A 27599-nucleotide genomic window follows, 5' to 3' on the forward strand; every position below is an offset into this window, starting at 1 on the left:
GATACGTCAAAGGTCTAGCTGGTGCGTGCGACTACTCGCCAGCTAATTCAAGCATAAGACATTTAAAGAACAAAACCGTGCAGTTAATTGCTACCGTCTGGAGACGGGTTCAGGACAGACAATAGTCCTGAGAGACTCGGTTTTGAAGGACCATCTCTTCCTCGTATGACACCAAAACACCTCACATGCCTAATTACCACCATCAATAAATCTCAATCACACATATGGAGACACTCCCCGCACTATCGAACATCTGTCCATACAATCCCTGATGCTGACAAATTGCAGTACAGTTGCTATTCATAGGCATTTCTTCAACCAGCCGTTTTGCTTTTTGAAAAAAACAACATGGAATCTGGAAACTGCTCAGCAGCAGGCAGCAGATTATGTCTGACAACAACAAAAACACAAAATCACACCAACTAACAATGGCTAAAAAAAAAAGGCTGTCGCTTAAAATCAGAGCACTCAGGATAACATTTAAGAGCAAATGAGTTGGCTATAACAGAGAATGTTAGTGGGCACCTCCATCCCTTACTGAAGAATTCATTACAAGCAGATTTCACTGAATGTTGACAAGCATCCCAGCCCACCCTTTTATCTGAAACAAATATCATTTCTTGACCCTTTTTTCCATCGTTTTTATTGGAAAAAAGTATAATAAAACAAGTATATGCATGTAATGTGACTGGTAGAAATGGCCATTATTTTTTTTTAAAGCATATGGATCTTTTTCATAGAATTTTAAAAAGATTCAATTTATTAGCATTAGATAATGCAGTAGCAAATGTGAATTAACAGTGAACCATACTTTCAAAGCATGTACTGATGAAGGTTAAAGGGTTAGTTCACCCAAAAATGAAAATTCTATCATTATTTACTCATATGTTGTTCCAAACCCGCAAGACATTCGTTCATCTTCGGAACACAAATTAAGATTTTTTTGATCAAATTGGAGAGCTCCCCTCCATAAACAGCTATTTAATTAACACTTTCAAGGCCCAGAAAGGTAGTAAAGACATCGTTCAAATCGTCCATGTGACTGCAGTGGTTCAATCTCAATTTTATGAAGCGACGAGAATACTTTGTGCGCAAACAAATCTGACAGCCCTTGTCAGACTCTTACGCTGTTGACGTAGTAAATACAGTCCAGAGCTTTCAGAACGGCAGCTTACCATTGGACGACGCTGTTCACATGAGCATGCGCACGAGTCGTTCTGCCGTAAAACTAGGAAACGCTGCACTGTTAAAACTGTCAACAGCATACTAGTCTGACACAGGCTAGAAGAAATTGTTGAATAAAGTCGTTATATTGCTTGTTTTTTGAGCACAAAAAGTATTCTCATCGCTTCATAAAATGAAGATTGAACCACTGGAGTCACATGGACTATTTTAACGATGTCTTTATTACCTTTCTGGACCTTGAACGTTTTAATTACATTTCTGTCTATGGAGGGGGTCAGAGAGCTCTCGGATTTCATCAAAAATATCTTCATTTGTGCTCTGAAGATGAACGAAGGTCTTACAGGTTTAGACCGACATGAGGGTGAGAAATTAATGACAATTTTCATTTTTGGGTGAACTAACCCTTTAACTTATATGTTGTACAAATTAACTTCTATTAATATATTACAAACAAACATGAATTAACAATAAAAACATTAACCTAGCTTAATGAATGCTGTAAAAATGTTCACTCTTAGTTTATTATACCTAATGCATTAACTAATGTTAATTGAACCTTACTGTAAAGATTTACCATATACATTTGATAGAAAATCCTTTCAGATTCACCAGCAGTTCTATTGTTCTTGTTTATAGTGAGATTGTATACTTTAGTCTTCAACAATAACCATATTCAGGTCTCATGCAGTGTCATCATCTCAACTCTTGAGCCAGCTTAGAAACAGCAGATGGAGTGAGAATCGAATTATGTCGCATTCCAAACTGTCTAACTAAGAGCGTAACAGACCCTGATCCGATGGGCCTGGAGTCACAGTCTAACAGAATCAGGTGTTGAGTTGTGGTAGACTCAATTGTCCTTGGATGCTCCCTTCAGGCTGGATTTGAGTTTTTTCTTCTCTTTTTGTCCCATTGCACGGAAGGTCTTCTTTCTCTCCTCTTTCATCCTTTTCTGCCTCTCTGCATCCTGTTTCTCTTTCTGTTTCAGGAATTCTTTGTGCTTGGTGTTCTGTTCTGCTTTCGCCTTCTTGTTCTTGTATGCATAGACTGAACTCAGAGCCTCAAGCAATGCTGCCACCTGGTGGAAAAGGTTAAAAGGTTTTACAAGGAAGATGAGACATGAGCCCTGAAGGGTAAAACATGACAATATACCATGGTCCTCAAAAGTACTTGGAGACTTAAAAATGAACTTCACTGCTTTAGAAAACAAAATATCAAACAAAGTAAACACATGTTTTTATAAATCACCTTAACCACAGACGTGATCATCACTATTACAGAAGTCCTGAACCGCACAATAAATATTAACTAAGTGCCATCAAGTTGATATATGGTGAACTATTCCTTAACTAGTTAATGAGCCAGAATCCTCACAAAAAAAAACAGCAGGTTGCATTGAGAGTGATCAAAGAATTGGAAAGTTATGGCCTCTTAACCTTGTGTCCCTTTGAGCGTCTTGTCCAAGTAATTAGTTTTGTAACTGAATAAAAGACCTTTTAGTTCTAAGAATGAATACACCAAACTCTAATGGAATTCAGGGCTCCGAACCGGTTCAAGGAACGAAAACGAAAACCGGAAACGAATGAAATTTTAAGAGGAACAAAAACGAAATCAAAATCAATTTGAATCGTTCTGAACAGAAACGTTAATTTGAAATGACCATTAACCGGTTAATAACGTTATTTTATCGTTCTCTTTAATATTTTTATTTGGCAGTGACCAATCATGAATTGAGTAGTACAGCATGTGACGTTGACGGATCAAGGGTGAGTGAAATGCCCGCGCACCAGTCATCTATGAATCTACCGTCAGTGCAGAGCGCGCATTTTCATGCCTCAAGTGCATTTCTTTCCCCGCTGAGGTCTACAATGAATGTGCAGGTATTGGAGGACATTCTTTTCGAACGTTTAAATAAGCAGTGCGGACTTTAAGCTCAAATAGACTGATTTAGGCTAGTTTATGGATTCCGTTTAAGCCTATCCAAGTAGGCTATAGCATCTATCAAACATTTTTCCTATAGTCTTTCAGATTGCCAATACAGGACAGGTCAATGTTTTCTATAGACGGTTGATGCTTCGTATTAACCCTTAATCGCCCCTCAAGTAGGGTTTACGTTTGAGTCCCTTGGGGTCAGATAGACCCCAAACTTTTACAGAGCGATTGCATAAGGAAATATAATTTTTTTACATGGAAAACTATATATCATTTTTTTTATTTACTTCTCAACTATACATTTATGCTGTGTTTTTGTGGGTATTTGGTAGTTTTTTACCTATTTACTGCACAAATACTTAACTATGTCATAAATTGGCTCATTAAAAATCATTTTTTTATGAAAAAATCACTTGAATGATGATCTTAAATAAATATAAATAGTTTTTGGACATTGCTCTATGTGTTAGGGATAGAATACCGCCATCTGTAGGTTTGTGGAAAAACTTTAGGAATTATAGTTAAAGAGAAAGAGAGTGCAATGACCACATTATCCAATAGAGGTCCATAGGGAAGTTATGCAAAAGTTAAGCTGCCTTTCATCTTTCTTTTATTTGCCCTTTTCCCTCTCTTTCTCATGATTGTTCCATGTTGCATTTGTGCTCTAGTATTTGTCCTTCATTTATGTATGGAATTTTTTCAGATTTATGCCAGTTTTGTTGATTTTATTTGCCAGTTTCTATAAAAATGCTCTCTGTTGCAGTCACACACGTGTGTGTTTGTGTGTGCGTGTGTGTATGAGACAGAAAGTTCGTTCCACTTTGTGTTTATGCTCTAGGACCAGATCTTGATATAAATGTAGACATTTTCAGATTTATACTGGATTTAGTTGATTTTTTTTTACAAACAAAGTGAAAAAAAAGCATTTTTTACATTTTCCCATTCATTGCCAAAATCCAAAAAAATGCTCCAGACACCTGTGTTTGTGTGTGTGTGCGTGTGAGTGACCATGCTTGTTCCATATTGCATTTGTGCTCTAGTATTAGTACTTCATTTATGTATGAAAATCTTTCAGATTTATGCCAGTTTTGTTGATTTTATTTGCCAGTTTCTATAAAAATGCTCTCTGTTGCAGTCACACACATGCGTGTGTTTGTGTGTGTGTGTGTGTGTGTGTGCGTGTGTGTATGAGACAGAAAGTTTGTTCTACTTTGTGTTTATGCTCTAGGACCAGACCTTGATATAAATGTGGAAATTTTCAGATTTATACTGGATTTAGTAAAAAAAAATTGACAAAAAAAGTGAAAAAAATGTATTTTTACACTTTCCCATTCATTTTCAATGTGGGGTCAATCTGACCCCGAGGGACTTAAACGGTAAATTTTTTTTTACACACCTTTAGAACAACCAAATCAAGCCCAGATTTTTTGTGCATGTTTAGATAGATTATTTAGGAAAAGTCACCGAGTCTCATGGCCCTGAGATGAAGGGAACACTTTTAAAAAATGGAGGAAAAGTCCAGTGGGGTCAGCTGGACCCCAAGGGACGATTAAGGGTTAAATGGTATGTTATATTGCATTAAATGATCAAGCTTTATTAGCTGACTGAATTTGATAATGTGATGCAAGGACGTGTTGCGCAGTGTTTGCTTTGAAATTAGCAGTTGACGGTGAATTAATGGTTATCCAGTTTATTTATTCTTTATTCATACATTTTTTAAAACAAGTCGTGTTGAAAAAAAGTTATGTAACGTTACAAATAATGTTATCACTCTTCTGAAAAGAATTAGGCATACGAGGCCACTTTCGATTGTCTAACGCTCCAAAACAGGTCCGCTGTTTATGCTTTGTAATTAATGCATGTATTTCTGTTGTGGTTTTAAAAATGTTATGAAATAAATATTCAAGTTTAATTACCATGCGTTATATTATTATTGCGTGAAAATAAGTCTATTTATCCATATTTGTTTAAAGTATAGGCTAAATTAAAATAACGTTATTGATATCGGTATTTTTTCAAATCAAACCGTTTTCGGAACAGTAATGTTTATTGAGGAACGCAAAAACGGAAACGCTATAATATCGATTCTGCTCGGAGTGAACCGATTGATTTTTTTTTCCGTTTTTAAGCCCTGATGGAATTATTTTTTTTTTTTAAAGTCTTGCAGATTAAACGATGACAATGATTAAAAACTCTTTATTACTTTCACACGTCGATGCCTACCATATCTTGGAACCAGGAGAAGAAGAAGAAGAAATTGATTAAAAATGTAACCCCCTGTGTCATCTTTCAGACAAGAGAATTTCAAAGGGGATTGGTAAAGAAATTGGCCAGCAAGCTGTCTTGGTATTTGCCAGGGACACGGATTAAAGAAATATGATATTTCGCAGCCAACACTCTGGAGGTTTCCTTGGCGGATTAACTTTAGACTAATAGTGGATATTAAAACCGTCTTAGTTTAATGACAGTAAAAAAAAGCTCACAAAGGCATGACATATGTAAAACACAGAGATGGACGAGTCAGAGAGCTCTTACCTTTTTCTCATGGGGCTCTCTTATGACAGCCGGTCTCTGCAGGTCCCGTGGGGTTTTGCCTTTGGCCTGCCTCTGTTTGGGTTTGCTCTTGAAGGGGAGAGCCTTCTGCAGCTCTTTGGGAATGTGGAGGGGGTTGAAGTGTCGAACTTGCCTCACAACCGGCTGTGGGGATTCAACAACAGGGTTGAAAATGAACAACAGCGAACAATTATAACAACTAACTGGTGATATTTTTTTTAAGAAGGCTTACTTTGTACAGCGAGTCCTGGTTGGGTTTATTGCGGATTCCCTCGTCGTATTTAATCTGTCCGAGGGTCCTCATACCTGCCCATGTGTGCTTTTGTCCAACCGGCATTAGTAGAGATGTCACTGGATTATACAGCTGAGGAACCGTGACCGGAAACCAGGAGCGCAGAAACACAATATCTAAAGAGCACACATTCATATCAAATATAGGACTGCATTATTTGATAAAAACAATTGTTACAAATATTAGAAGAAGAAGAAAGAGAAGGAGAAGAAATGTTTTTTGAGCACCAAAACAGCATATTACAATGATTTCTGAAGGATCTTGTGACACTGAAAATGGAAGAATTTTTGTTAAACCAGTTTTGCCATCACAAGAATAAATTACATTTTAGAATATATAAAACGAGAGAGCAGTTATTCTTTTTTTTAATGTAATATTTCACAACTTACTGTTTTGCTATATTTTTGATCAAATAAATACAGCCTTGGAGAGCATAAGAGACTTCTTTCAAAAACATTAAAACATTTACAGACCTCAAACTTCAGTAGTGTATATTATATTTTAATATAATGATAATAATAATAATATGATTTATTATTAATAACAAACTATAGTTGTTATTATTGTTATTATTATTAACGATTATTAGTAGTAGTCATGGGTGTCGGAAGCAAAAAAAATGTGGGTGGGTCCTCTCTCAGAAAAATTTTACTGGAGTAGATGCCATTTATATTAAAGGGTTAGTTCACCCAAAAATGAAAATTCTGTCATTAATTACTCACCCTCATGTCGTTCGAAACCCGTAATATTAATAAATAATATTATGTTCCGTAATATTCGGAACACAAATTAAGATATTTTTGTTGAAAGCTGATGGCTGAGAAAGGCTTCAGATAGGCCTCCATTGGCATTCAGTACATTAATACTCCCAAGATAAAAGGCACTTAAAACGTTGTTACAAAGTCCATCTCACCACAGTGGCTCTACAATAATTTTACGATGCGACGACAATAGTTTTTGTGAGCAAAAAAAAAATCAAAATAACACCTTTATCCAGCTTGTTATTGTCTTCCGTGTGTGCCTCCACGACGCATGCGTGAGAATATGACGTAGCGCCAGCGTTCGGGAATCCATGAAATGCACACTTTATCCCCATTTTGAGAACTATGCTGAGACCTAAAGCACGATCAATGTAGAACCCAACAGCTTAGACACGTGCGTCTTCCTCTGCTTTTAAACAAATCCCTTCTGGGTCATGTGTCCGAGCGCCGGATCTGCGTCATATTCTCGCGCATGCGTCGTGGAGGCACACACGGAAGACAATAACAAGCTGGATAAAGGTGTTATTTAGATTTTTTTTTTTCACACAAAAATTATTGTTGTCGCATCGTAAAATTATTGTAGAGCCACTGTGGTGAGATGGACTTTGTAACGACGTTTTAAGTGCCTTTTATGGGTCTTGGGAGTATTAATGTACTGAATGCCAATGGAAGCCTATCTGAAGCCTTTCTCAGCCATCAGCTTTCAACTAAAATATCTTCATTTGTGTTCCGAATATGAACGGAGGTCTTACGGGTGTCGAACGACATGAGGGTGAGTAATTAATGACAGAATTTTCATTTTTGGGTGAACTAACCCTTTAAGTACAAATATATCGCCTTGTTTGCTAAATGTCTGGTTGGACAAGACAAGATTACGGAAATCACTGTATCATTGAGAGCGGCAATAGTGTAGGGGTAAGACGCATGGAATCAAGTTGACGAAAATCAACCCGAGGTTTGAATCCGCCTTTTGCCGAACTCACTCTACTCCCTTTTCCCATCACATATCAAATCGGAAAGGCATTTACTTTCAATAAAATTAAGAAAATATTAGAAAAGTGGAAATAAAGCATCTAAAGTGTTTAATAATAAGTGTTTATCCCTTAGGGGTAGGTAAACAGACATGTGTTGAATTAAAGACGATAAAAGTGAGTGGGTCCAATATCTCTCCCACCCACATACAATGGTTCCGATGCCCATGGTAGTAGTACTAAACCTGCAAAAATATTTCTTTGTGTAGCTGAATGTTTTTTATTCTGCTCCTTTTCTGTGACCTGGTGTCATGTTATTAGATTTGTAGAATACTTTGTAGCAGCCAAAATGTTTGGAATTATGCAAAACGTGAGTGTTTTGCCTTTGTTTGGAGTAAACTGTGTGTAGCAGAATACAGACAGCACAAAATCATGCACTTTCACTTTGAAACACAGTGCATGCATGCTTTTTTCACATTTTAATTAAATCACAGCCTTTTGCGGTTTAATAATCACACAAGGCCATAACGTGATTCTGCTTTATTATTCCGATTAATTTCGCAGCCTTAATATAAACAATCATCATCTAATAAAAGATGCAGTAGACCTAATAAGCCTTGAATCCGCAAACTGCCTCACTGCAAGATTTTCCACATGCCCGTCTCTCCAGAGAGGAGCATAATAATCAGCAATAATACCCTCCATTTTAACAAGGTGGTTGTTTATGTACAACAGAGCTTCTTGGGAGTCATTACATTCGTAGACTTTTCTGATAAATAAAGCACATTGAACTCCCCAAGCTAGGCTTGTTATATACAAATTCAAATAAATAAATACTGTGGTAAAAAACTGAGGCAACAGAAATATTTATAAAAAAGAGAAACAAGTCTGACTCACCACTCATCAGCAGTCTGTCCTCAAACGTGGCTCTTAAGGCGCCTGGCGGGGTGCGCAAGGCTTTCTTTATCTGCCCTTTAATGCCACTGACTGTGCGGATGGACGCACCCTCAAACTTCGCAACCTCCAGGACAGTGTTAAACATTCCCTTAGAGTCAGAAAAAAGACAGAAAGTTATAACCAAAGACGAGAGGGTCCAATTATTCCGAGAGAGGATGAGGAGTATATTATTATCGTTCCCTGGTGTGCTGTGCCACTACGCTGCGGAGAAACTCCTGACACTGCAGGACTCCCTACCTGGATAAAGCAGGTGTTCTTAAAGATTTTATATGGGTATCCAATCAGTTTGAGCTTCTTCACAATAGCAACAGATTTGTCCAGGTCCAGAACCACTCCTGTGGCAGCAATGCGGAAATTGGCCTGAGGGGAAATAAGATAGGATGAGTCCAAGAGAAAGGGAAGCCTTTCATCTGACTGTGGTTGCTGGACTGGAGACTTGAACTGAATCTGTGACCCAGGCTGCTCCTGTGCTCTCATCATATGCTGAGGTCTTACCTTAATACCGCCGACCGTCTGCACAGCAAGGAAGCCTGTACCCTGGGGTGTTATAGGTCCTGGAGAACAGAAGAATGAAAGGTGAGTGGACTGTGCATGAGATGACATGAAATTGAAGTGAGAGACAAGAGTAGAGCTTCATAACTAAACGAATTATCAGCAAGCTTGTGCCGAACTGCTCAGCAGTAGCCAGGCACGTGCAGAGGGGGGGGGGGCTTTGGGTGCTCGAGCCCCTGCCCTTTTTCAAAATGAATCAAAAGTGCCCCTCTCAGACAAATATCAATGATAATATCGTGGTCAATAAAACTAAATAATTGTGATTATTATAACATGACATTGATGACAATGTATACAATAGTAACGAACGGCTCAAAAGTCGGACAATTTCTGTTGAGGCGGTGTCATAACGCGTTGCTATGGGTTGCGTGCGTTTTGATTGATTGCTGATTTTCCACTGTTCGGAAGCGGCTCTCGAGCCAAATATGGTCCTTTCAGAGAGTGTGTGGCCTTACGGGAAAAAAAGTAAACCAATATTTTTTTTTCATCCATAATCAGAGCTAATGTGTTGATTTAATTACAAATCTATATATTATGCATTTTAAAGTATTACACAATTCACCAATGCCCGTTTGTCATGTATATACACCAACCAATCGTGATCTGGCAAAGCAAGTTCAAATTCCATTGGGCATGTGAAGTGGAGCGGTAATTTTCTGTTCTTATTCATAAATCGGTTGAAAATGACATGGACAGACGAACTAACGTTTCGGGCTTTCGGTACGGTGCGCGCGTGTACCGAGCGGTTATGAATGTAATCTATAACAGTTAACAGTCGGCTTGTTTAAAGCGCGGAACACACTTCAATCCGAGTTCCCACACGAACATATTAAGTATTCAGTCCATTTTATCACGAAATTCAAACGATAAATGCCATTTTAACGCTCTATTATGTGACGTGACAGAGAGACGCGTATCAGTTCAACTTCAAGCGGCAGCGCGCGGCGCACGAGTGAACGCGATCATCTCTTCCTAAAGAAATGAATATCTAAAGGTATGTTGAAGATACATTACAACTTATTGAAACGTATCATCGGAAAGACAATAAAACAGCTTGTAAACAAACAATGTCATGTAGAATCACATTTACCTCAGAAGTCATTCAGTGTCCACAGCTGTGAGTTCACTAGAGAGATTAACTCTTTCACTGAATACATGCACTATATTAGCCTATATATTCGTTATATTAGTCTATATATATATTCATTATATACCACTTAGCCTGTTAGTGATGTCTTGTTTATTTAATGTATGTTTAAATAAACCTGTCATGAAAATTACAGCCACTAAATGATTATATTTCAACGAGTTGGAGAAAAAAATAATAATAATTAGATTTAGATATTAATGCAAAAACTGCCTTATGTGAAGCTTATGAGTGTTGATTTTTATATCTAAAAATAAATAGCAAATTAATTTAGGCTAATAGTTTGGGCTCTGTTGTTAATCTTTAATAGCAATATGTAAGGGCTCCCTATATAGTTTACAGCATTATCTTTAAGAAACTTTTAGTTATAACTGAATTCATTTAAGGACAGACACAATTTTTTTTTTCATTAAACCACTGTTGAATAAAAATTAATAAAAAACAATTTTGTAAAACTGCTGTACCGAATCCGTACCAAACCGTGACTTCAAAACCGAGGTACGTACCTAACCGTCAGTTTTGTGTACCGTTACACCCCTAATATATATATATTTACATTTGAGCCCCTGCCTCTGAAGAACTCTCTGCACGGCCCTGGCAGTAGCACATTGCTCGTTTCTGAGTTTTGATGCTGCTAAATGAATTACATTTTGTGGCCTACATAAAGAACATGGCATGGAGTGGCACTAGACAAAAAAGTATTATTATTATTATTATGGATGCACCCATATTAAAATTTTAAAACTTACATGCTGAAAATCATAAAATTATTATGTATTATTATTTTATATTTTAGTAAAAGAAAATATTAAAAGATGCACCAATATTAAAATTCCCATTAGACAATAAATGTCATGGTTAATATTATATATAAATTGATGTCTATATATATTTTTAAAAACTCAATCATTTTAAATATTGCAAGTAAATTTCAGGAATCACATTTCAAATATACAGTATGAAAATAGATTAATTTGTATTCATAGATTAATTTTGACATTTGCAAAAGATTACATTTTACAGTTATAAAATGTATACTAGTGTTTTAAATATTAACTCTTAGTGAACGTTAGATGATTGCAAATGTAATCTATATGTAAAAATAGGGAAAATGACCATGCACAGTTACATTTCCAATATCGGTGAGGGGTGTGTGTATGGTTTGTCCCTCACCCCAGATGGTGGCACCGCAGTGCATGTGTTCAGGTGTGTATTTGAGCAGGCGGTGACGTCCGTTATGGTCCTCAATGTAGTAAAGGGGGATGGTCTGAAAGCGCCTCCAGCCCAGAGACATGATAAGAGGGTCACGGGTTTTCAAGATACGATTGTGCCAGCGGTGTTTCTTCAGACGCATCTGTGTGGAGGAGATAAAGAAAGAACCAGAATTTCTTACCAAGTCCTGCTTTGTAATGACATTTGGCTTGGAGTTACATCAGGTTAAGGTGTGAACCTACACTGGTCTCACGGTTCGGTTCGATTACGATTATCATACCATCGATTCGGTTCAATTTGTTATCACGATGCATCACAATGCATTGACGATGCACTGCATCCTCATGTATGCAATTTTGTCAGTCAGTTATATGAACTGAACCTTTAATTTTACCTGCTCAAAGAAAACACGCTTCTTGAATGTATCAAACAAAACTCAAGTCTGGGCACAGAAGACAACAGGAGCATTTAGAACAAATACACAAAATACTAAAAGCCACTTCAGGAGGTGGTCTGGGCCGCATTACAGTCAAAACTAAAGTCTAAATGCAACTGGTTGTTGAAACCACATATGTAAATTTTATTCCTCGCAACAATGCTAAAAAAATTTACGTGTAAGAGCGTGTTATGGGCTATATGACATAGTCTGATATGACAGCGCTACTGTAGCACGCATCCCGCAGACGAGCAGCTGCGTATCTCTTCATCAAGTCAGCGCACAAATTACCGAAAGTAAAGTTGTAGGTGCTCAACATACAATCATATTCATTAAAAGTAAAGAAACTAAATGATCTTACCATTGCTGTGAACTCCAATAAATCTGCATATAGTGCAGGAATTAAAGATCGGATTTATATCGGGTTTGCAGAGATCCATTTATGTGCCCAAGTGTAAATGAAATTGTTTTGATAAATCAGATAGCTTTGATTTACACACAGCGCGTGTGCTCTCCAGGTTGTGCTAACCAGGTTGTTCATTAAAGCCGAAATGTGCCCAGATGTCGGCTTTTAAAGTAGTTGGATCATTTTAATTAATCACACTCACATTTCGCCTCCCTCTGCCATTGTCTGCCATTGCACGCAAGCGACAAATGACGGCAGAAAATAATCAGTACATTATAATCGGTTATGGTCTATTACTGAACCGATACCTAATCATCCTCGTCTGCATCGTGATGCATCGTAGAAACGATTAATTTCGAAACCCCTACATCAGGTGTCCTTTGTTTTATTCACAAGGTTATCGACTACACTAGAAGTTGTAAAATATCCAGTTGTCTGCTACAAACAAGTCCTTAAAGACTTACCTGCAAGTAGCCTACATTGCCCTCACTCGCTCCCAAACCGCCAAGGATGATGGGATAGTGGGGGTCAAAGTTGGTGACGAATTCACAAGGTAAAGCAGGGATCTCCACACGCACATACATGCCTGGCCTGAAGCCCTCATACTGAACTCGAACTTCATCATCCATGTCTTCAAACTCTTGCCTGTTCAGCTACAACACGAAGGGGAGAGTCGGTATGAATGAAATTCTCAATTAAAAGGATAGTTTTATTTATAAAATTTTAATCATTAGTCATCTGTATGATTTTCTTTCAAAAGATGATATTTTGAAGAATGTTTTGTCCATACAGTGAAAGTCACGATACAAAGATACAAAGAAACAAGATACAAAACATCACTGGACCCTACTGACTTTCACTGTATAGGTAAAATAAAAAAAAATAAAAAATACCAGAACAATTTACAAAATATCATCTTTTGTGTTCCACAGAAACAAAGAAATACATGCATGTTTGTAACACTGGAACAAAAATGTAAGTGTTACACTTAGGCTACATATAAAATCGCATACTTCCCTACTATATAGTAGGTGAAAAACAGTATGTGACAAAAGAAGTATTTCCAAATTCACAATACTCATAAAAGAGCAGTCAAAAATATCCGGATGACACTTCTTCCAGCGAGATTCTGAAGGGTGCATACGATGGACACTTTACTATCTCATGAGGCCACGGGAGAGGATTTATGAATGGCAGTGAAGCGACGTAACTGACGCTGATAGGTCACATGATAATGACACCACGCGAATGTATCACTTCAAGATTACATTCATTCTATATACAACATTCTTTTTTAAGCAGTCATGAAGTAATTACTTATTCAAATTAAGTACCTACTCAAGAGAGTATGCGATTTTGGACACAGCCTTATTCTTGCTCTCCTCTACAAGAAGGCTGACTTTGACCTCTAACCTCAGCCTGTTTCTGCATCTCCTCCTTCAGGTCATCAAAGTATGTGGCGTCGCCGTCATCATATTGTGCATTGAACCTCTCCTTCAACCTCCTCTTCTTCTCCAAACGCTTGTTCTTTTGAACTTCATCATCATCAAGTTTCACTTGGGGAGCCTCCTCCTCTTCTTCATCATCATCACCATCATTGTCACCATTCTCATTCCCACCCTGTGTTTCAATAATAAAAAAAAATGCAATAAAAGGGACCACAAAAACATGTCAGATGCATTCAGAAGAGAATGCTTTAAAACTAGTTTGATTTTAATACCTCAGCTTGGTCTTTATTCCCAACCTTTGCTTTGTGAACTTCTCCTGTTTCCAAATCTTCAAAATCTCCATAGAGTTCATCTAGAAAGACAAAAGGTGTGAAAAAAAATTATATGGATGTCACAGTACCAAAATGTAGTGATTATCAAAACCAGTGAAATTTCATGTTTCTTAACACCAATTCTAACATGGGCAAAGACAATAAAATTGGAAGAGGTGTTAGTGAGGCCAGCAGGAGGTGAAACTCCTGACTCTCTCTGAAAAAAAATCAGTTTTTCTTATCAATATTATTGTTATTAATATTATAGGTGCACTATGTAAAAAATTTTCAGTAAAATATCCAAAACCAACAAGGCCAGTGTAATATATTGTGTTCAGTTGAGTACTTACAATATCCCAAATGTTTCCAACTATTTGTAAATCGTGAGAAAATGGTAAGTACATGTAACAAGTACACTGTAAAATTAATTTTTTAAGTACATAAATCTGATATTTTGTCCTGGTTCACCTATGACATAAATTAACACATTCTGTAGTCAATTCTGTATTGTTACAGTTTTTGCATTAGTACCGGTACTTATAACAGGGCCGTAACCACCATAGGCATTGAGGGAGACAATTCCTCCCACAATAATTGGAAATGGCCAAATTGCTCCCCCCAATATATATTTCTTAATGTTGTTCTCCATTAAGTACCACTCTGTTTGTTGTTTGTTAACAGACTGTGTAAAAAGTTATTTTTTGATTTTTAGGCTGGTCTGCCTCAGCAGTCTAACAGTGCTCGTCAAAATGATGACCAATCAGATCAAAGAATGTGGGGCTTAATGTTCACTAAAGACGAGTGTGAATTCCAAAGCGACGCTTTTAGTTTTTACAATGAAAGAGTGCGTGCATGATAATATATACGTAGCTAAACATTTAAAGGTCCCATTTTTCGTGTTTTTTTTTTATTTGATTGACAAGCTTTGATTGTGTTTACAGTGTGCAATATAACATGTGTTCATGTTTCGCGTGTAAAAAAACTGTATTTTTCACACAATTTACTTATCTGTATACTGCTGTTTTCACTGTCCTCAAAACGGCTTGAAAGATTTCCCTGTTCTATGAAGTCCCTCCTTCAGAAATACGTAACGAGTTCTGATTGTGCCAGCGGTTCCCGTGTTGTGATTCGACAGCAGCTTAGGGCACGCAGAGCGCACGTTACCGGAAAGGTCACGCCTCTTACCATAACGGGGATGCATGCGCTCAATGATCTCTAAGTACAGCGTCCCTGGGAAAGCCAAACAAAGGTGACTTGACTCCGGGATGAAAATAACAGCGTCTCGACGACATGGCAACAAACAAACTATACGAACGCAACCGAACGCAACACTTCCTCTTCTCCACGCGGGAGCAACAAGACCACGCCCCCTTTTTCGCGTGTTCTTGTGGGCGGAGGTTAGTCGACAAACTGCTCTAATGACGTCATTAAAGCAGGAAATACCAGGATGTAGTCCTAACCAGCCGTTCGCTGTATAGGCTTTGAAAGGGAACTTCTGTTAAATAAAATATCTCGCTTGGTATTGAACTTTGAGCTTTATAATTTTACAGGTATTATAAATGCTCTAACAGCAACATTACACACTAACTAAAGTTTGAAAAATGGGATCACGAAGAACAGGACCTTTAATATTTGACAACTGTTTTACAATGGATGTGTTTAACGACCCACAGTAACAAACAGTGATGCAAACTACTCAACTTTTTTAATGTAATTTTGCCATTTTGAATGGAAAATATGCTTTGATTTAAATGACGATGTCATACAAACAAGAGTGAATGTGTGCATATTTTTTTATAAAATATTATTAGCAAAGAGTTTAAAGCTGCTGTCCGTAACTTTTTTGTGTTCAAGATTTACAAAAAATATATAATGAGAATGTACAACATGAATCCATTTTCCAAACCTTTTTTTTGTCCTACCCTGAATTATTATTGTACACTTATAATAAGTGTTTATATTGGGACTATTTCAGACCGGTCTGGTATGAACCGCTGCGGAGGAGCACAGTCCCTGCGTGACTTGAAATAGACATAAACAGAGAGAAGTAGCTCCGGCTGCAATGTTCTTCCGCAAGACACATGCAGTTCTATATATAAATATATAGGCTATAATTAGACCAGAAACTTATTTCACCATTATTATTTATTATATTCCCTTAAATCCCTTTTAATCCTCTAATTTCTTTAAATAAAAAACCACCCCCCTAAAAAAAAAAACTTTGAATCATCAGCTGCTGATGATGACATCTAGGGCATTTAGTGTTCTTACCGTCTTCCTTAAGCAGTGTTGCAGCATCTTTATCCTCCTCCCATTTTCCAGTCACAAAACAGTCCCTGATAGACGCTAGCATCTGAAAATACACAATTCTTAAGAAAACAAGACATGTGCAACAAACGGCATATTTAAATTCCTTGTGCAAACACATCTACATGTATATGCAAATGTATTTTAATACTGCCCCTCACCTCCTCCTGATCCCAGTCATGGCTGCTGTCTGGCTGAAAGCGAGAGCAGTCCATCGCATCCGCTCGTACTTTCTTGCTCTTCTCTGGTCGGTTGATTTTAAATAAACCTCCCAGCTCTTCTTCAACATTAGAATCCTCTTCCTCCTCCGCCACTGAGAAACAAACAAATATCAGATGCATTATAGGTTGGATAGCAGTTCATGTGCTTTATGAAAATGAATGCTGATCCTCCTTTTTTTTCAGTGAGTGAATTAAATGTCAGTCCTCATATATAATTATATAATATTTATCATTCTCTCCCTGTGTAAATATTAAATAAGTAATACATAAAAAATAAATCAACTATGGCTTCAGATTCTGAAGACTTGGTATTCAGCAGCACACAGGTCACGTGGACAAATTTTACAGTGCTTTTACCGTTTTTTGCAGCCTGACAGACATCACTATGAATATGCATTGTAGAGCTGCAACTAACGATTATTTTTTCTGTTGACTATTCTAACGATTCTTTTTTCGATTAGTCTACTAATCTAACGATTGTTTTCCAGATTAATCTGATGATTCTTTTTTACTGATTATTGTATTTCAAAGAGGGTAGTGAATTTGTATATTATTTTAAAATTAAATCAATGAATGACGACAATATTAATTGTATTTCAGGAAGGGTAGTGTACTTAAGCCATTTTATAACGAAATATATGAACACAAGAAGCATTTTAAACATTATGTATAATGATTCTATTCATCATAAAATGTATACAGAGTAGGCCTAATTAGGAAAAGTTGTTTACTATAATAGTTGAGTATGATTTACTTATTGATTTGTGTCAATAGTAAATGAAAATGCACTTGTATTTATCTGCAAAAGGTTCACATACAGGAGCTTTCAGCATAGTTTTAATGTAGTATAACTAGTCGTCTATTTTGAAGATATAGCCTACATGTGCATAAACAACGACTGAAGCTGCCAAAAGTGTTGGCCCAAACTTCAAAGACACATTTAAATGTTTAAAACTAGAGGCATATCTTAACTTTAATGGTACTTTAATCATGTAAACTACCTATATACAGCATGTTATTGTGCATATGTGTTTGGGACAGACATAATTCAATGTCAGGTTTTTAATTTTGGAGTCAACTAGATGTTCAGAGACTCTTCCTCACCTGTGCCGTACACTAGCTTGCGCAGGTTTGGAGCTGCACGCTGTTGTCTTAAATATGCCTCTGTTGCTTTCTCAGCCAAACCTTCCTTCCATCGTAATGCTCCTTCAACATAAACAAAATGCATTCAACATGTTCAAAAGAGGCTTTCAGAGCAGTAAAATTGAATAATAATAATAATGATAAAACAGACATAAAAGGGGAGTATGGGGAAATTAGTAAAGGCAGCTTAGTTGTATTACAAAGTGAACAGACAGAATTATTTAATTTAGAAATCCTAAATCTGAATAAATTAAATTAAGATTATTTGAGAAAAAAAAAAATTGATAATGTTGGGATTATTTGGCACAATGTAGTTAGAAACAAAGTACCTGCAGTTTCATAACCCATCTCTGCATCCTCTGTGTCTATCTCTTCTTCCTCTGGATGCTTGGTGGACATTTTTGATTTTTCAGTCTCATCTTCATCTTCCTCTTCATCATCATCCTCATCATCTTCCTCTGAGCAGAGACCAGAGTCTGGACCTGAGCTTTTTTTTGCAGGATCCCCTTCCTCCATCTCCTCATCATTTTCTTCATCATCATCCTCCTCTTCTTCTTCTTCACTTTCATCTTTTTCAGTTTCCTCCCCTTCACTCTTTTCCAATTCATCGTCACTATCAGCAAACGCAGGCTTCTCTGCAAGCTCCTCAACTTTCTGTCTCTTCACAGGAGGAGCTGAGGCCTCTATTGCTTCCTTATCTTGCTTTTTCAGTGTTGCCACCCCCTCTTCATTTTCCTCACCCTCTTCTTCTTCTTCTTCATCCTCCTCCTCATCACTCTCTTCCTCCTCCTCCTCCTCATCACCTTCCTCATCCTCCTCCTCATCGCCTTCCTCATCATCATCATCATCATCATCATCATCATCCTCATCTTGATCAGCAAAGACAGCTCTCCTCCTCTCTCTCTGTGCTTTTTCATCCCATTCAAGTCTTTCCATAGGGTTCTGTTTCCTGTTGATTAATTCAGATGCATGCATACATTTTCATTACCAAACTTTGCTGTCAACTCTGGTTACATTATAATCCCTGTTTGAATTATAATCTGAGTTCATTAGTAAATCGTACCCATTTTCCTGCACCTCCTCCGGTGTTAGTGCAGCAGCTCCTGTGAATAGTGACACTTTGCTGGCAGCCATTTTTGCATCCAAAGTGGCTTGTGTTCCAATAAGAGACTGAACAAGTTCAGTGGTGGGCCGCACCTCCTCCTGGGACAGACATTTCTCACACCATTAAAACACTTAATATCCATCAGATCACAAATCGTCTTTAAACCTCAAGGTCATATTCGCTGATGGAACAAAATTGAGTGTAAAAAGTGTTATTACTTGGTGTAATAAGCTGTGACTGCCCTGTAAACTGCAGACATTATTGCGTCTGGTATTAAATCAACTGTAGGTAATGCTGTCATGGGGGACGTGCTGAGACTGAAATCTGACCTGCTGCTGGTTGGCATGTCCACAAGGCATATCGATGTAGACGGCATCCTTATCATACACCAATCCCCCTACGCCAGCCATGGGGGCGTACAATAACCGCTCCTTCACGTTCAGGGCTCTCTTCTTAATCATCTCCGGAAGAGGGCAAGGGTCTGGCAGGAAGCTAACGTCCGCCACAGAGAAGTCCCCCACACCTGCAACATTTATTAGTAGTTCTCAAATCATATAATGCATAGTTAGCATAGCAAAATAAAATACATTAATATTCGGGGTCGATAAGATTTTATAATGTTTATAAAACTAGTCTCTTATGCTCAGCAAGTCATTTCTAGGGAGAAATTACTAATGTAGTAATTAACTATTTGTTTAGTTCTCACCAAAGCTCTGGGACGCTGAGCGCGTCTGTCTCTGGCTCGCCGCCAGCCAAAGCGTGAAAGCACGTTTGAATTTAAGTGGCACCGAAATGAGGAACCAAAATCTGCGTTCTGATTCGGTCCGGTTACATACCGGTTATATAGTGCCATATTGGCACCAGTTTTCGATACCCAACTCTACTTACAAGTCATTGACTGATAAGGAAGCGAGGCAAGGAGTTAGCTGCCTAGGTTTTCGGACGCATGGCCCTTGAGCCATTCATTAATTTGTTTTGTTCAAACGGCTGATTCATTCAGTAATGGTCCTCATTATGGACCATTGAATCATTGGTTCATCGTTCAAAACAGTTCTACTTTATATTTTCGTTGGCAAAACAGACAATTTTGTCTCTAAAACAACACAATATTAGCTTAATTATTTATTTTATTAAACTGCTGTATAAGATTAGTATCACATTTGCACACGTGCTCTTCTGGACAGAAAATCAGGACTAGTGAGATATTGCATTCGTTACTCGTGTGATATTGCTTATACCGTATATCATGACATGATGTAAATGTCATGATATACATATATGGGTGTTTTCACACTGGCAGTTTAGTTTGAAACGGGGCACGGCTCACATGAAAAATTGTTAATGTGAAAGCAGTCATGTGAACCGCGTGGGCTGACCTCAGGGGTGCTGAATTCAAGACTGCCTGAAGGAGGTGGTCTGAGTTTGGTTTCACAACTTGTGCTCGAACTGTGACGCTATTCACGTGAATGTGAAAGAAACACGGAATCGACAAGAAAAGTAACCTGTGCATGCGTTTTATCAGAGTATGATGTATTTAGTTCAATAAAACACATGTAAGGGATGACAGTGTTGATGATTTACCTAGGATACGAGCGAGAGTGAGCCTGCAGTTTTCGCTCATAGCACCGACGGGAACGCAGGTGGACCACAACAAACGTGCCCAGTGTAAAAACGTCCTGAGACTAAAACGGGCATTTTTGCCCCATATCTTGAATTTTAGGGACATTCTAACTGCGTTCTATAGGCTTCATCACAGTTGTTGCCCTACATCACATTCTTCATCAATCAACTGTATGAAATGTTAGGATGACCTAAATAAGTCCGGGGCGGGGCAAGTGCATTAATAATTTTAATGCGTTATTTTTTACATTAACAAATTAATCTAATTAACGCATTAAATCACAGCCCTAATTAATAAATATATATATATAATGACCCAAATCACATTAATTGCAGGTTCACTTGCAGCAAACTGTTTCACTGAGCACAGTGTGGTTTGTGCAGTAAATAATAGTCCAACTTCAGTTTTGTGACGTGTACAATGTAAAATCTGATTTCTGAAGCAAAACCTGTTTACAAAAAATAACTGAATATCTGTAAAGAATATTGCAAACATTAATGATAGCTCACCAGGAATGTGGACCTGACATTTATTCTTCAAAAATGTCCCACGCAGGTAGCCGTACAGAGAGACAGTTCGGTCACATTTCGGATTTAACCTTATAGCCTCAGGATCAGTAAGATCTTCCATACTGTCCGGAAAAACAAACAAACAAACTCATTGCCTGTTATAAAAGGCAGCACATGCTTAGAAACATCATGAATAAAAGAAACATTTTCTTCAGGTCACTCACCGGTCAGCCAACACATAGGGGTGAGAAGTCTGCCAGACAAGAGGCCTGAACTTCATGACTGAGATGAACCTCCCAAGGTTCTTAACTTCCTGTATCTGGTACTCTCCATACACCATTCCAGACAGGTAAAAGAGCTTGGCACCCTGCAAGACTTTTATGTTCAGACACTAGACAGTTCTCTTTAAAGATATGTCAGTTATATGCCAGGTTGTTGACGTACCTGGAAAACTTCAGTCCAGAATCTGTGTTTGAGGCGGGTTTTTGTTTTTCGAAGTCTCTTGTTGTCCTTGAAGGTGTCCAAATGTGTGAGGACCCCCATGACCCGGGGGAAGCCGTGAACTTGGCAAATATTCAGGAACTCAAAGGTCTCCATTTCAAAGCCAAAACTAGCATCTATCAGCATCAGAACCTAATAAAGTCAAAATGTCAGTGCTACCTTACTGGAAAACATTACATTAAAACAATTGAGTGATAATCAAATCAAATCAAATTTCAGAGTTTTTAATTTCACTTTTATGGCTACTAGTTATCTTGATTAACATGTACAGTACACTACCTTTCAAACAAGTGTTGTTTTTTTAAAGAAATTAATACTTTTATTCGTAAAATATGCATTAAATTGATAAAAATGGCAGTAAAGACTGTAACATTTTTTTTTTATTGTGGTTTCCACAAAAAAATTAAGCAGCACTGTATTAAGCAGAACTGTTTTAAACATTGAAAAATGTTTCTTGAGCACCAAATCAGCATATTAGAATGATTTCTGAAGGATTATGTGACACTGAAGAGTGGAGTAATGATGCTGAAAATTCAGCTTTGCCTTAACAGGAATAAATTATATTTTAAAATATACTGAAATTGAAAACAGTCATTTTAAATTGTAATAATATTTCACAATATTGCTGGTTTTACTGTGTTTGTATTAAATAAATCCAGCTTTGCTGAGCATAAGAGACTTATTTCAAAAACCTTGGAACCAAATGTAGAACAGTAGAGTAGAGTACGTAGAGGGTGGGCAATACACATTTGTAAGGCAAAACAATGCATGTTTTTTTTTCATATTTAGGTATAATTAAGACATATGAATTGCTGCATGAGTTTAATCCTGGTCAGCTTTGCAAACTCACCAAGTCAGCAACCTTGGCCAAATCAATCATGGTGTTGATGTCATTATTGCACTCAATGAAGGTCAGACGGCGCTTTTTTCCTACAAAATTTACAAGAGAAAAGTCACCTCACAGCTTATTGACAAAGTCAGACAGAATCAAAATGTGAGCAAATTTTTGACATGTGACACCCTAGACGGATGTTAATACCATATCGTCGCTGTCCGATGAAAACCACGTATGTCCATTTTGCCTATTTTGAGATTTTTAGACGGATTGAATGTCCAGGTTCATTTCCGTATACAGTATGCTTCACATATCTAAATGGCCAATGAAAAGTTGTGAAATCATGTCATCTGATTTTCACGTATATCCATTTGGTGTCAAAGCTGTCAATCACGCCGCGTATCTCCCCGCCCTGTGGAAGCATCTCGCCGGTCTTGTGAAGTTTCATCGAAGCTCAGCACTGGATAGCCGAAAGTACAACATTGAAGCTCTCCACAGTTTAGTTCTAATCTAGTTCTTCACAGATTATTTGCTTGATAGTATGTAAATAAACTCGGTCTCATTGATAAGATTCAAACTTTTTTTTTCTTAGTCAAACTGATCAAATTATAGCCTGTAATGCTACTGTCATGATTGTCACTAGAACATGCCTCACTCATACTGCTATCACGCTTGCCAGAGGCTGAGAATGTCCAGCACGTATTCCTCTGTCAATATGAAACGCGACTTGGCCATTCTAATTAATGATCGGAAGAACGCATATTGACCACCGTTACTGTAAAATATGCACGTATGTCCATTCAAACTCAATTTTGGTCAAATGTGGATTATATCATTACACTGGCAAGAATATGGTTACATGTAAAGATGCCGTACCAAGTATGACAACGCTACATTCAACTGCTTTTGAAATACGGTGTTTTTTTCACTTCCTGAAAAGTAACCGTTTTGGACATACGTGAGTTTCATCGGGCAGCGACGATATGTAAATGGGAACTATTTTACATATGTTTTGTTAATATGCATTACAAAACTGACCAGATACTATAGTGACAGGTCCACAGATGTCAGAGAGCTTCTGCCGTGTGAAGTTTTTGATCAAGCATCGAATGAGGGTGCTTTTGCCCACTTTTGGAGGTCCCATCACCACTATAACAATAGGCGGGGGTTCCAGGGGGGTCCGGTCTACCAAGGGAATGTGATGTTTCTTTGTTTTAATATCTTGAGCCCTACAAAACAATGTTAAAAGGGATTAAAAGCAATAAATGGACAAATAATTTTACTTCAATTATAAAAAGTGAAAGTTATAGAACAAAAGAAATGGCATAAGAATAATCTGATACTGTTTTGTGCATTAAATTAATAAAGCCCTTCTGAAATGAATTGATGGGTTTTACAAGAAAAATATCCATATTTAACATGTTATAAAGTAAAATATCTAGCTTCGGCCAGACCGCCGTCCGTTAGTGATGGGCAGACCGAGGCTTCGTGAAGCACTGAAGCAGTTGAAGCAAATGTGTCATATTGTTTCGAAGCTTCGAATCAATCTGACACCCGTCTCTACGGCGCCATCTAGTGGTCATTTCCATGTGTTGATCTGAAATACCTTGACAATGATCCATGTAAAAAAAATTGTTTTTAACATCTGTCTGACAACTACATGATCTTGGTTTTGTAACCTGTAGCCTCGTCATTGTAAAGAACTATATATATTTTGTTTGTTATACAAAATGAACATTTATAAAATAAATAAAGCCACAATGTGTCACATTTGTCACAAAACATTTTTATTCAAAAATATGAATTGCTCTGCTGTTGAAGGACTCAGCTGACTTCTTTTTTTACATATAATTTCTCCAGCCTTTGAAAAAATCCTCTCACAAGGGAAACTTGTTGCTGGCATGCACAAATATTTTTGGATGATGTAAATACATGGATGATGTATTGTTGCAGAAGGCTAGCTGCCTATCACAATACACACATCTCACTTTATTTGGTGCTTCCAAATGGAAATGCTCCCACACCACAGATGTACGGCATCTCTTGCGTGGAGCCTCCATTTTTATATATTCTATTAATATATCTATCTATATATCACCTATGAATCTATATCTATATAATTCTATATATCTAACTTATGCTGTGCTATCTATCTGTCACTATCTATCTAACTTAGCCTATATGAATGTGTCACTATATCTATCCTAACTATATGTCACTGTCTATACCTATCAGTCAATATATCTAATTTAAATCTAGCCTAAATAAAACTAACCAAAGCGCACTATAAATCTCACTGCTATCACAAAATCACTCTCCTCTCACAAAAACCCACGAGGTGAAGATTGATTTACTTCACTTTTAAACTGTGGTGAATTAGGTTTACAGATGTGTGACTGTGTGGCTTGTTCCCGCCCCCTTTAATCAACGCAGTTTTGGAAGGCGCCACCTGATGAAACACTTTGAAGCTTCATTTAGCCATAATCACGTGACAAGGGTGTTTCGAATCACAGTTCGGAGCAGTGTTTCGAAACATCTGCGCTTCGGGATCTCGGTAAAGCCCCGAAACGTCTGTTTCGCGTCTGCCATCCCTACCGTCCGTATTCAACTTGTGAAGAAAGTGTAATGCCTCTCGCAGTTAAAAACGCTTGTCCGACGTCATGCAATGCGTCAGTTATGCTTTTTCTGTAAGTTGAATACGGAAGCTTCGTCTGAAAGAAGAATTTCATATACACCTGGGATGGCATGAGGGTATATTATGGGATAATTTTCATTTTTGGGTGAACTATCCCTTTAATAAGATAAAGTAAGTAGACAAAATCTGTGGAAGATGGGTAATGTTGAATGAAGCTTTCTGAGCACTGACCTATGGAAGGTTTTTGCCATGCGCACAGCTGACTTAACACTAAACGCCCGTGGGTTCCTCTTGCGCTCATCCTGCTCTTGTTCTGTGCCATGCTCCTTCTTTCTGTTCTTCTTCTGTGCTTTGGGACCACTGTGCTTATGCTGGTGTCGCTTCTGTTCCTTCTTCTCCGTCTTCTCCATCTTTGCTCTAAGGAGTTAAGACAGATGATCAACAATGATCTTTATTTGACTTCACAGAATGATGTAGACGTCTTCCATGCAGGTATTGACTAGGCTAAACCCTCCTTAACTTTAGTGGGAAGCCAGGCAAAAGCTGCAGGGTGACAGCTACTGTTTTTACAGTGAATATTGATATTCTTCTGCATCAATTTAAAGTCTGACAAGTCATTCAGTCAAATCATACCTACTGAACATCAGGCATCGGTATGACATTACTTCCTAAGCATTCCAATAACACAATGGTTGTGAATAATACACTGCCTTTAAAGACAGAATAAACTATACATTGAACCATGTGTATCTCTATCAACAGTCAAACCCACTAATAACCTCCAAACAAGAAGCAATTACGATAAAACATGCATGAACAACGTACAGAATACGGTTTGGACTATCTGGTCATTTAATTCCAGGTATTTTACGTTGAAACAATGGATGAATAAATACGTTTGTCTTTAAACCAACATCAATGCAGTCATTTTAAGCATGGACTAATAGGCTCACCTTTTTGCGGCTACTGTTTATTTCAATCCGCTTCTCATATGATCTCAGAATTCAAAATGTTAAATCATGTTATCATATCAGGCGCACGTGAACCTCTCTCCACTGTTTACACGTGTGTTACGCTTCCGGTTAGAGGCGGAAATCGTTACGTTCAACAGAGTCTGTCGTGTCAAACAGTACCCTGGAAAGAGCGATCCGTGTAACACGTTCCGCATGCAAAATACTTTTACTGGATTATGATGCATATAGGCTGATTTTATGATGCAGGTATAACAAGTTGTTTAGCAATATACAATGCATAAAACCATAAACTCGTTAAATATGTATGTCTTAAATGGAGTCGAGATAACTTATTATTATTGGTTTCTCGTTAATCTTTTGAGTAAATGACTGATATTTTTGAATGAATAGATATTTTGAGCGAACGAAAGACTCGCCACCTTCTGGCGTGATTTTGTAACCTACAGAGAGACTTCAGTGAACACATTTGACTCACATAAAATGACTCTTATTTTTTCCTACTATGGAAGTCAATGGGGATCCAGCCATCAATTGTCTGGTTACCAACATTATTTAAAATATCTTCTTTTGTGTTCAGCAGAAGAAAAATACTCATAGGTCTACAACTATTCTTTTAAGTTGTCACCATGTATGTTATCCATGTAATACGTCCGGGCATGTTAGGCCCCTCCACTCATGGGAATCGACTAAAACTTTGGAGTTGACTTTTGATTCCCCCAACGCCCCGGAATCAATTAATTGACCCTTTATGATGTATAAATGTATAAAATTGTAAATAAAATTCACTTATTCTTGAGTTAAGGGACAAAACATGTCCCAAATACAAAAGCCCTTTTTTATGGTAAGAATATCAACACACTCAAAATAGTTAAAAAGTTACATCTAAGGGAAATTTGTATACTCCGGACATTCATTGCTTATACTTTTAAATAATGTCTTTAGTATTATTTTAAAATCACTCTCTATACTTGGAAACACATGTAATTTAACCTGTCCTCAGCAGGAGGTCACAATGTAAAACTGCCAAACAACGTGTTTAAAAATGCTACAAATTAAAAAATACACAGTTACATTAAAAGCGGAGCTCTTTAAGATATCAAACAATACACAAAGTAAATATTGAATTATATTTCCCATGAAAAATAGCTATAAAAGTTGTGCCCTCACTTTGCGTGAACTCCGTCAGAATTTTTTATAATTCTGAATAAATCAGGCAGTGATCATGGGCAGATTTAACTCTGAGGAGCACTTACTATTCCCTGCTCACTGTCAGTATTTGTCAACAATACCAATTTAATAATGTAGTGCTACTAATAATAATGTTTTGTCCCTTATCTCAAGAATCGGTGAATTAAATGTGTAAGCAATAAAGATGACAAAAGTCAAACATTTTAACATTTTATTTCAAATAAATATCAATTGTTTTACAAAGTGACAGTATAGGTGAGCTTCATTAAATGTAAATAAATATCCCAACTGCACTGTAATACCTTAAAAGAGCATCAAGAATAAATAAGTTACTTTTTGGTGCAACCGTAGGCTACTGTTTCCAATCTACTCCTTGGTAGAAAATGTAAATAAATAAAGT

General features: G+C 37.4%; 1 protein-coding gene across 2 annotated transcripts; it reads right to left on the reverse strand.

The window, feature by feature from the left end:
- Positions 1 to 622: 622 nt before the first annotated feature.
- Positions 623 to 26127, reverse strand: bms1 (BMS1 ribosome biogenesis factor). 2 transcript variants are annotated; one of them, XM_079846128.1, is made up of 23 exons: positions 25991 to 26127; positions 25269 to 25454; positions 23441 to 23631; positions 22418 to 22497; positions 21511 to 21699; positions 21291 to 21433; positions 21067 to 21188; positions 19266 to 19459; positions 18895 to 19034; positions 18161 to 18780; positions 17793 to 17894; positions 16629 to 16780; positions 16432 to 16513; positions 14122 to 14201; positions 13815 to 14021; positions 12866 to 13054; positions 11521 to 11701; positions 9144 to 9202; positions 8886 to 9008; positions 8589 to 8736; positions 5900 to 6075; positions 5650 to 5811; positions 623 to 2260 (listed from the first exon to the last, which is right to left on the reverse strand). In XM_079846128.1, the coding sequence occupies exons 2-23, from the start codon at positions 25445 to 25447 to the stop codon at positions 2033 to 2035; spliced, it is 3747 nt and encodes a 1248-aa protein (XP_079702254.1). In that variant the 5' UTR covers positions 25448 to 25454; positions 25991 to 26127; the 3' UTR covers positions 623 to 2032. The 2 variants fall into 2 exon arrangements, with proteins under 2 accessions (XP_079702254.1, XP_079702255.1); XM_079846129.1 differs by having other exon boundaries at positions 14146 to 14201; positions 25991 to 26123.
- Positions 26128 to 27599: the final 1472 nt, after the last annotated feature.

The sequence above is a fragment of the Gobio gobio genome, assembly GCF_949357685.1.
Source record: "Gobio gobio genome assembly, chromosome: 20".
In the NCBI taxonomy this organism is placed as follows: Eukaryota; Metazoa; Chordata; class Actinopteri; order Cypriniformes; family Gobionidae; genus Gobio; species Gobio gobio.

Coding starts and splice junctions, on each gene's coding strand:
- bms1 (XM_079846128.1), bottom strand. CDS start 25,447: ATGGAGAAGACGGAGAAGAAGGAACAGAAGCGACACCAGCATAAGCAC. Junction 23,632..25,268: donor ATGGCAAAAACCTTCCATAG/GTCAGTGCTCAG, acceptor ATTGTTTTGTAG/GGCTCAAGATATTAAAACAA. Junction 18,781..18,894: donor GAGGAGGTGCAGGAAAATGG/GTACGATTTACT, acceptor ATTAATCAACAG/GAAACAGAACCCTATGGAAA.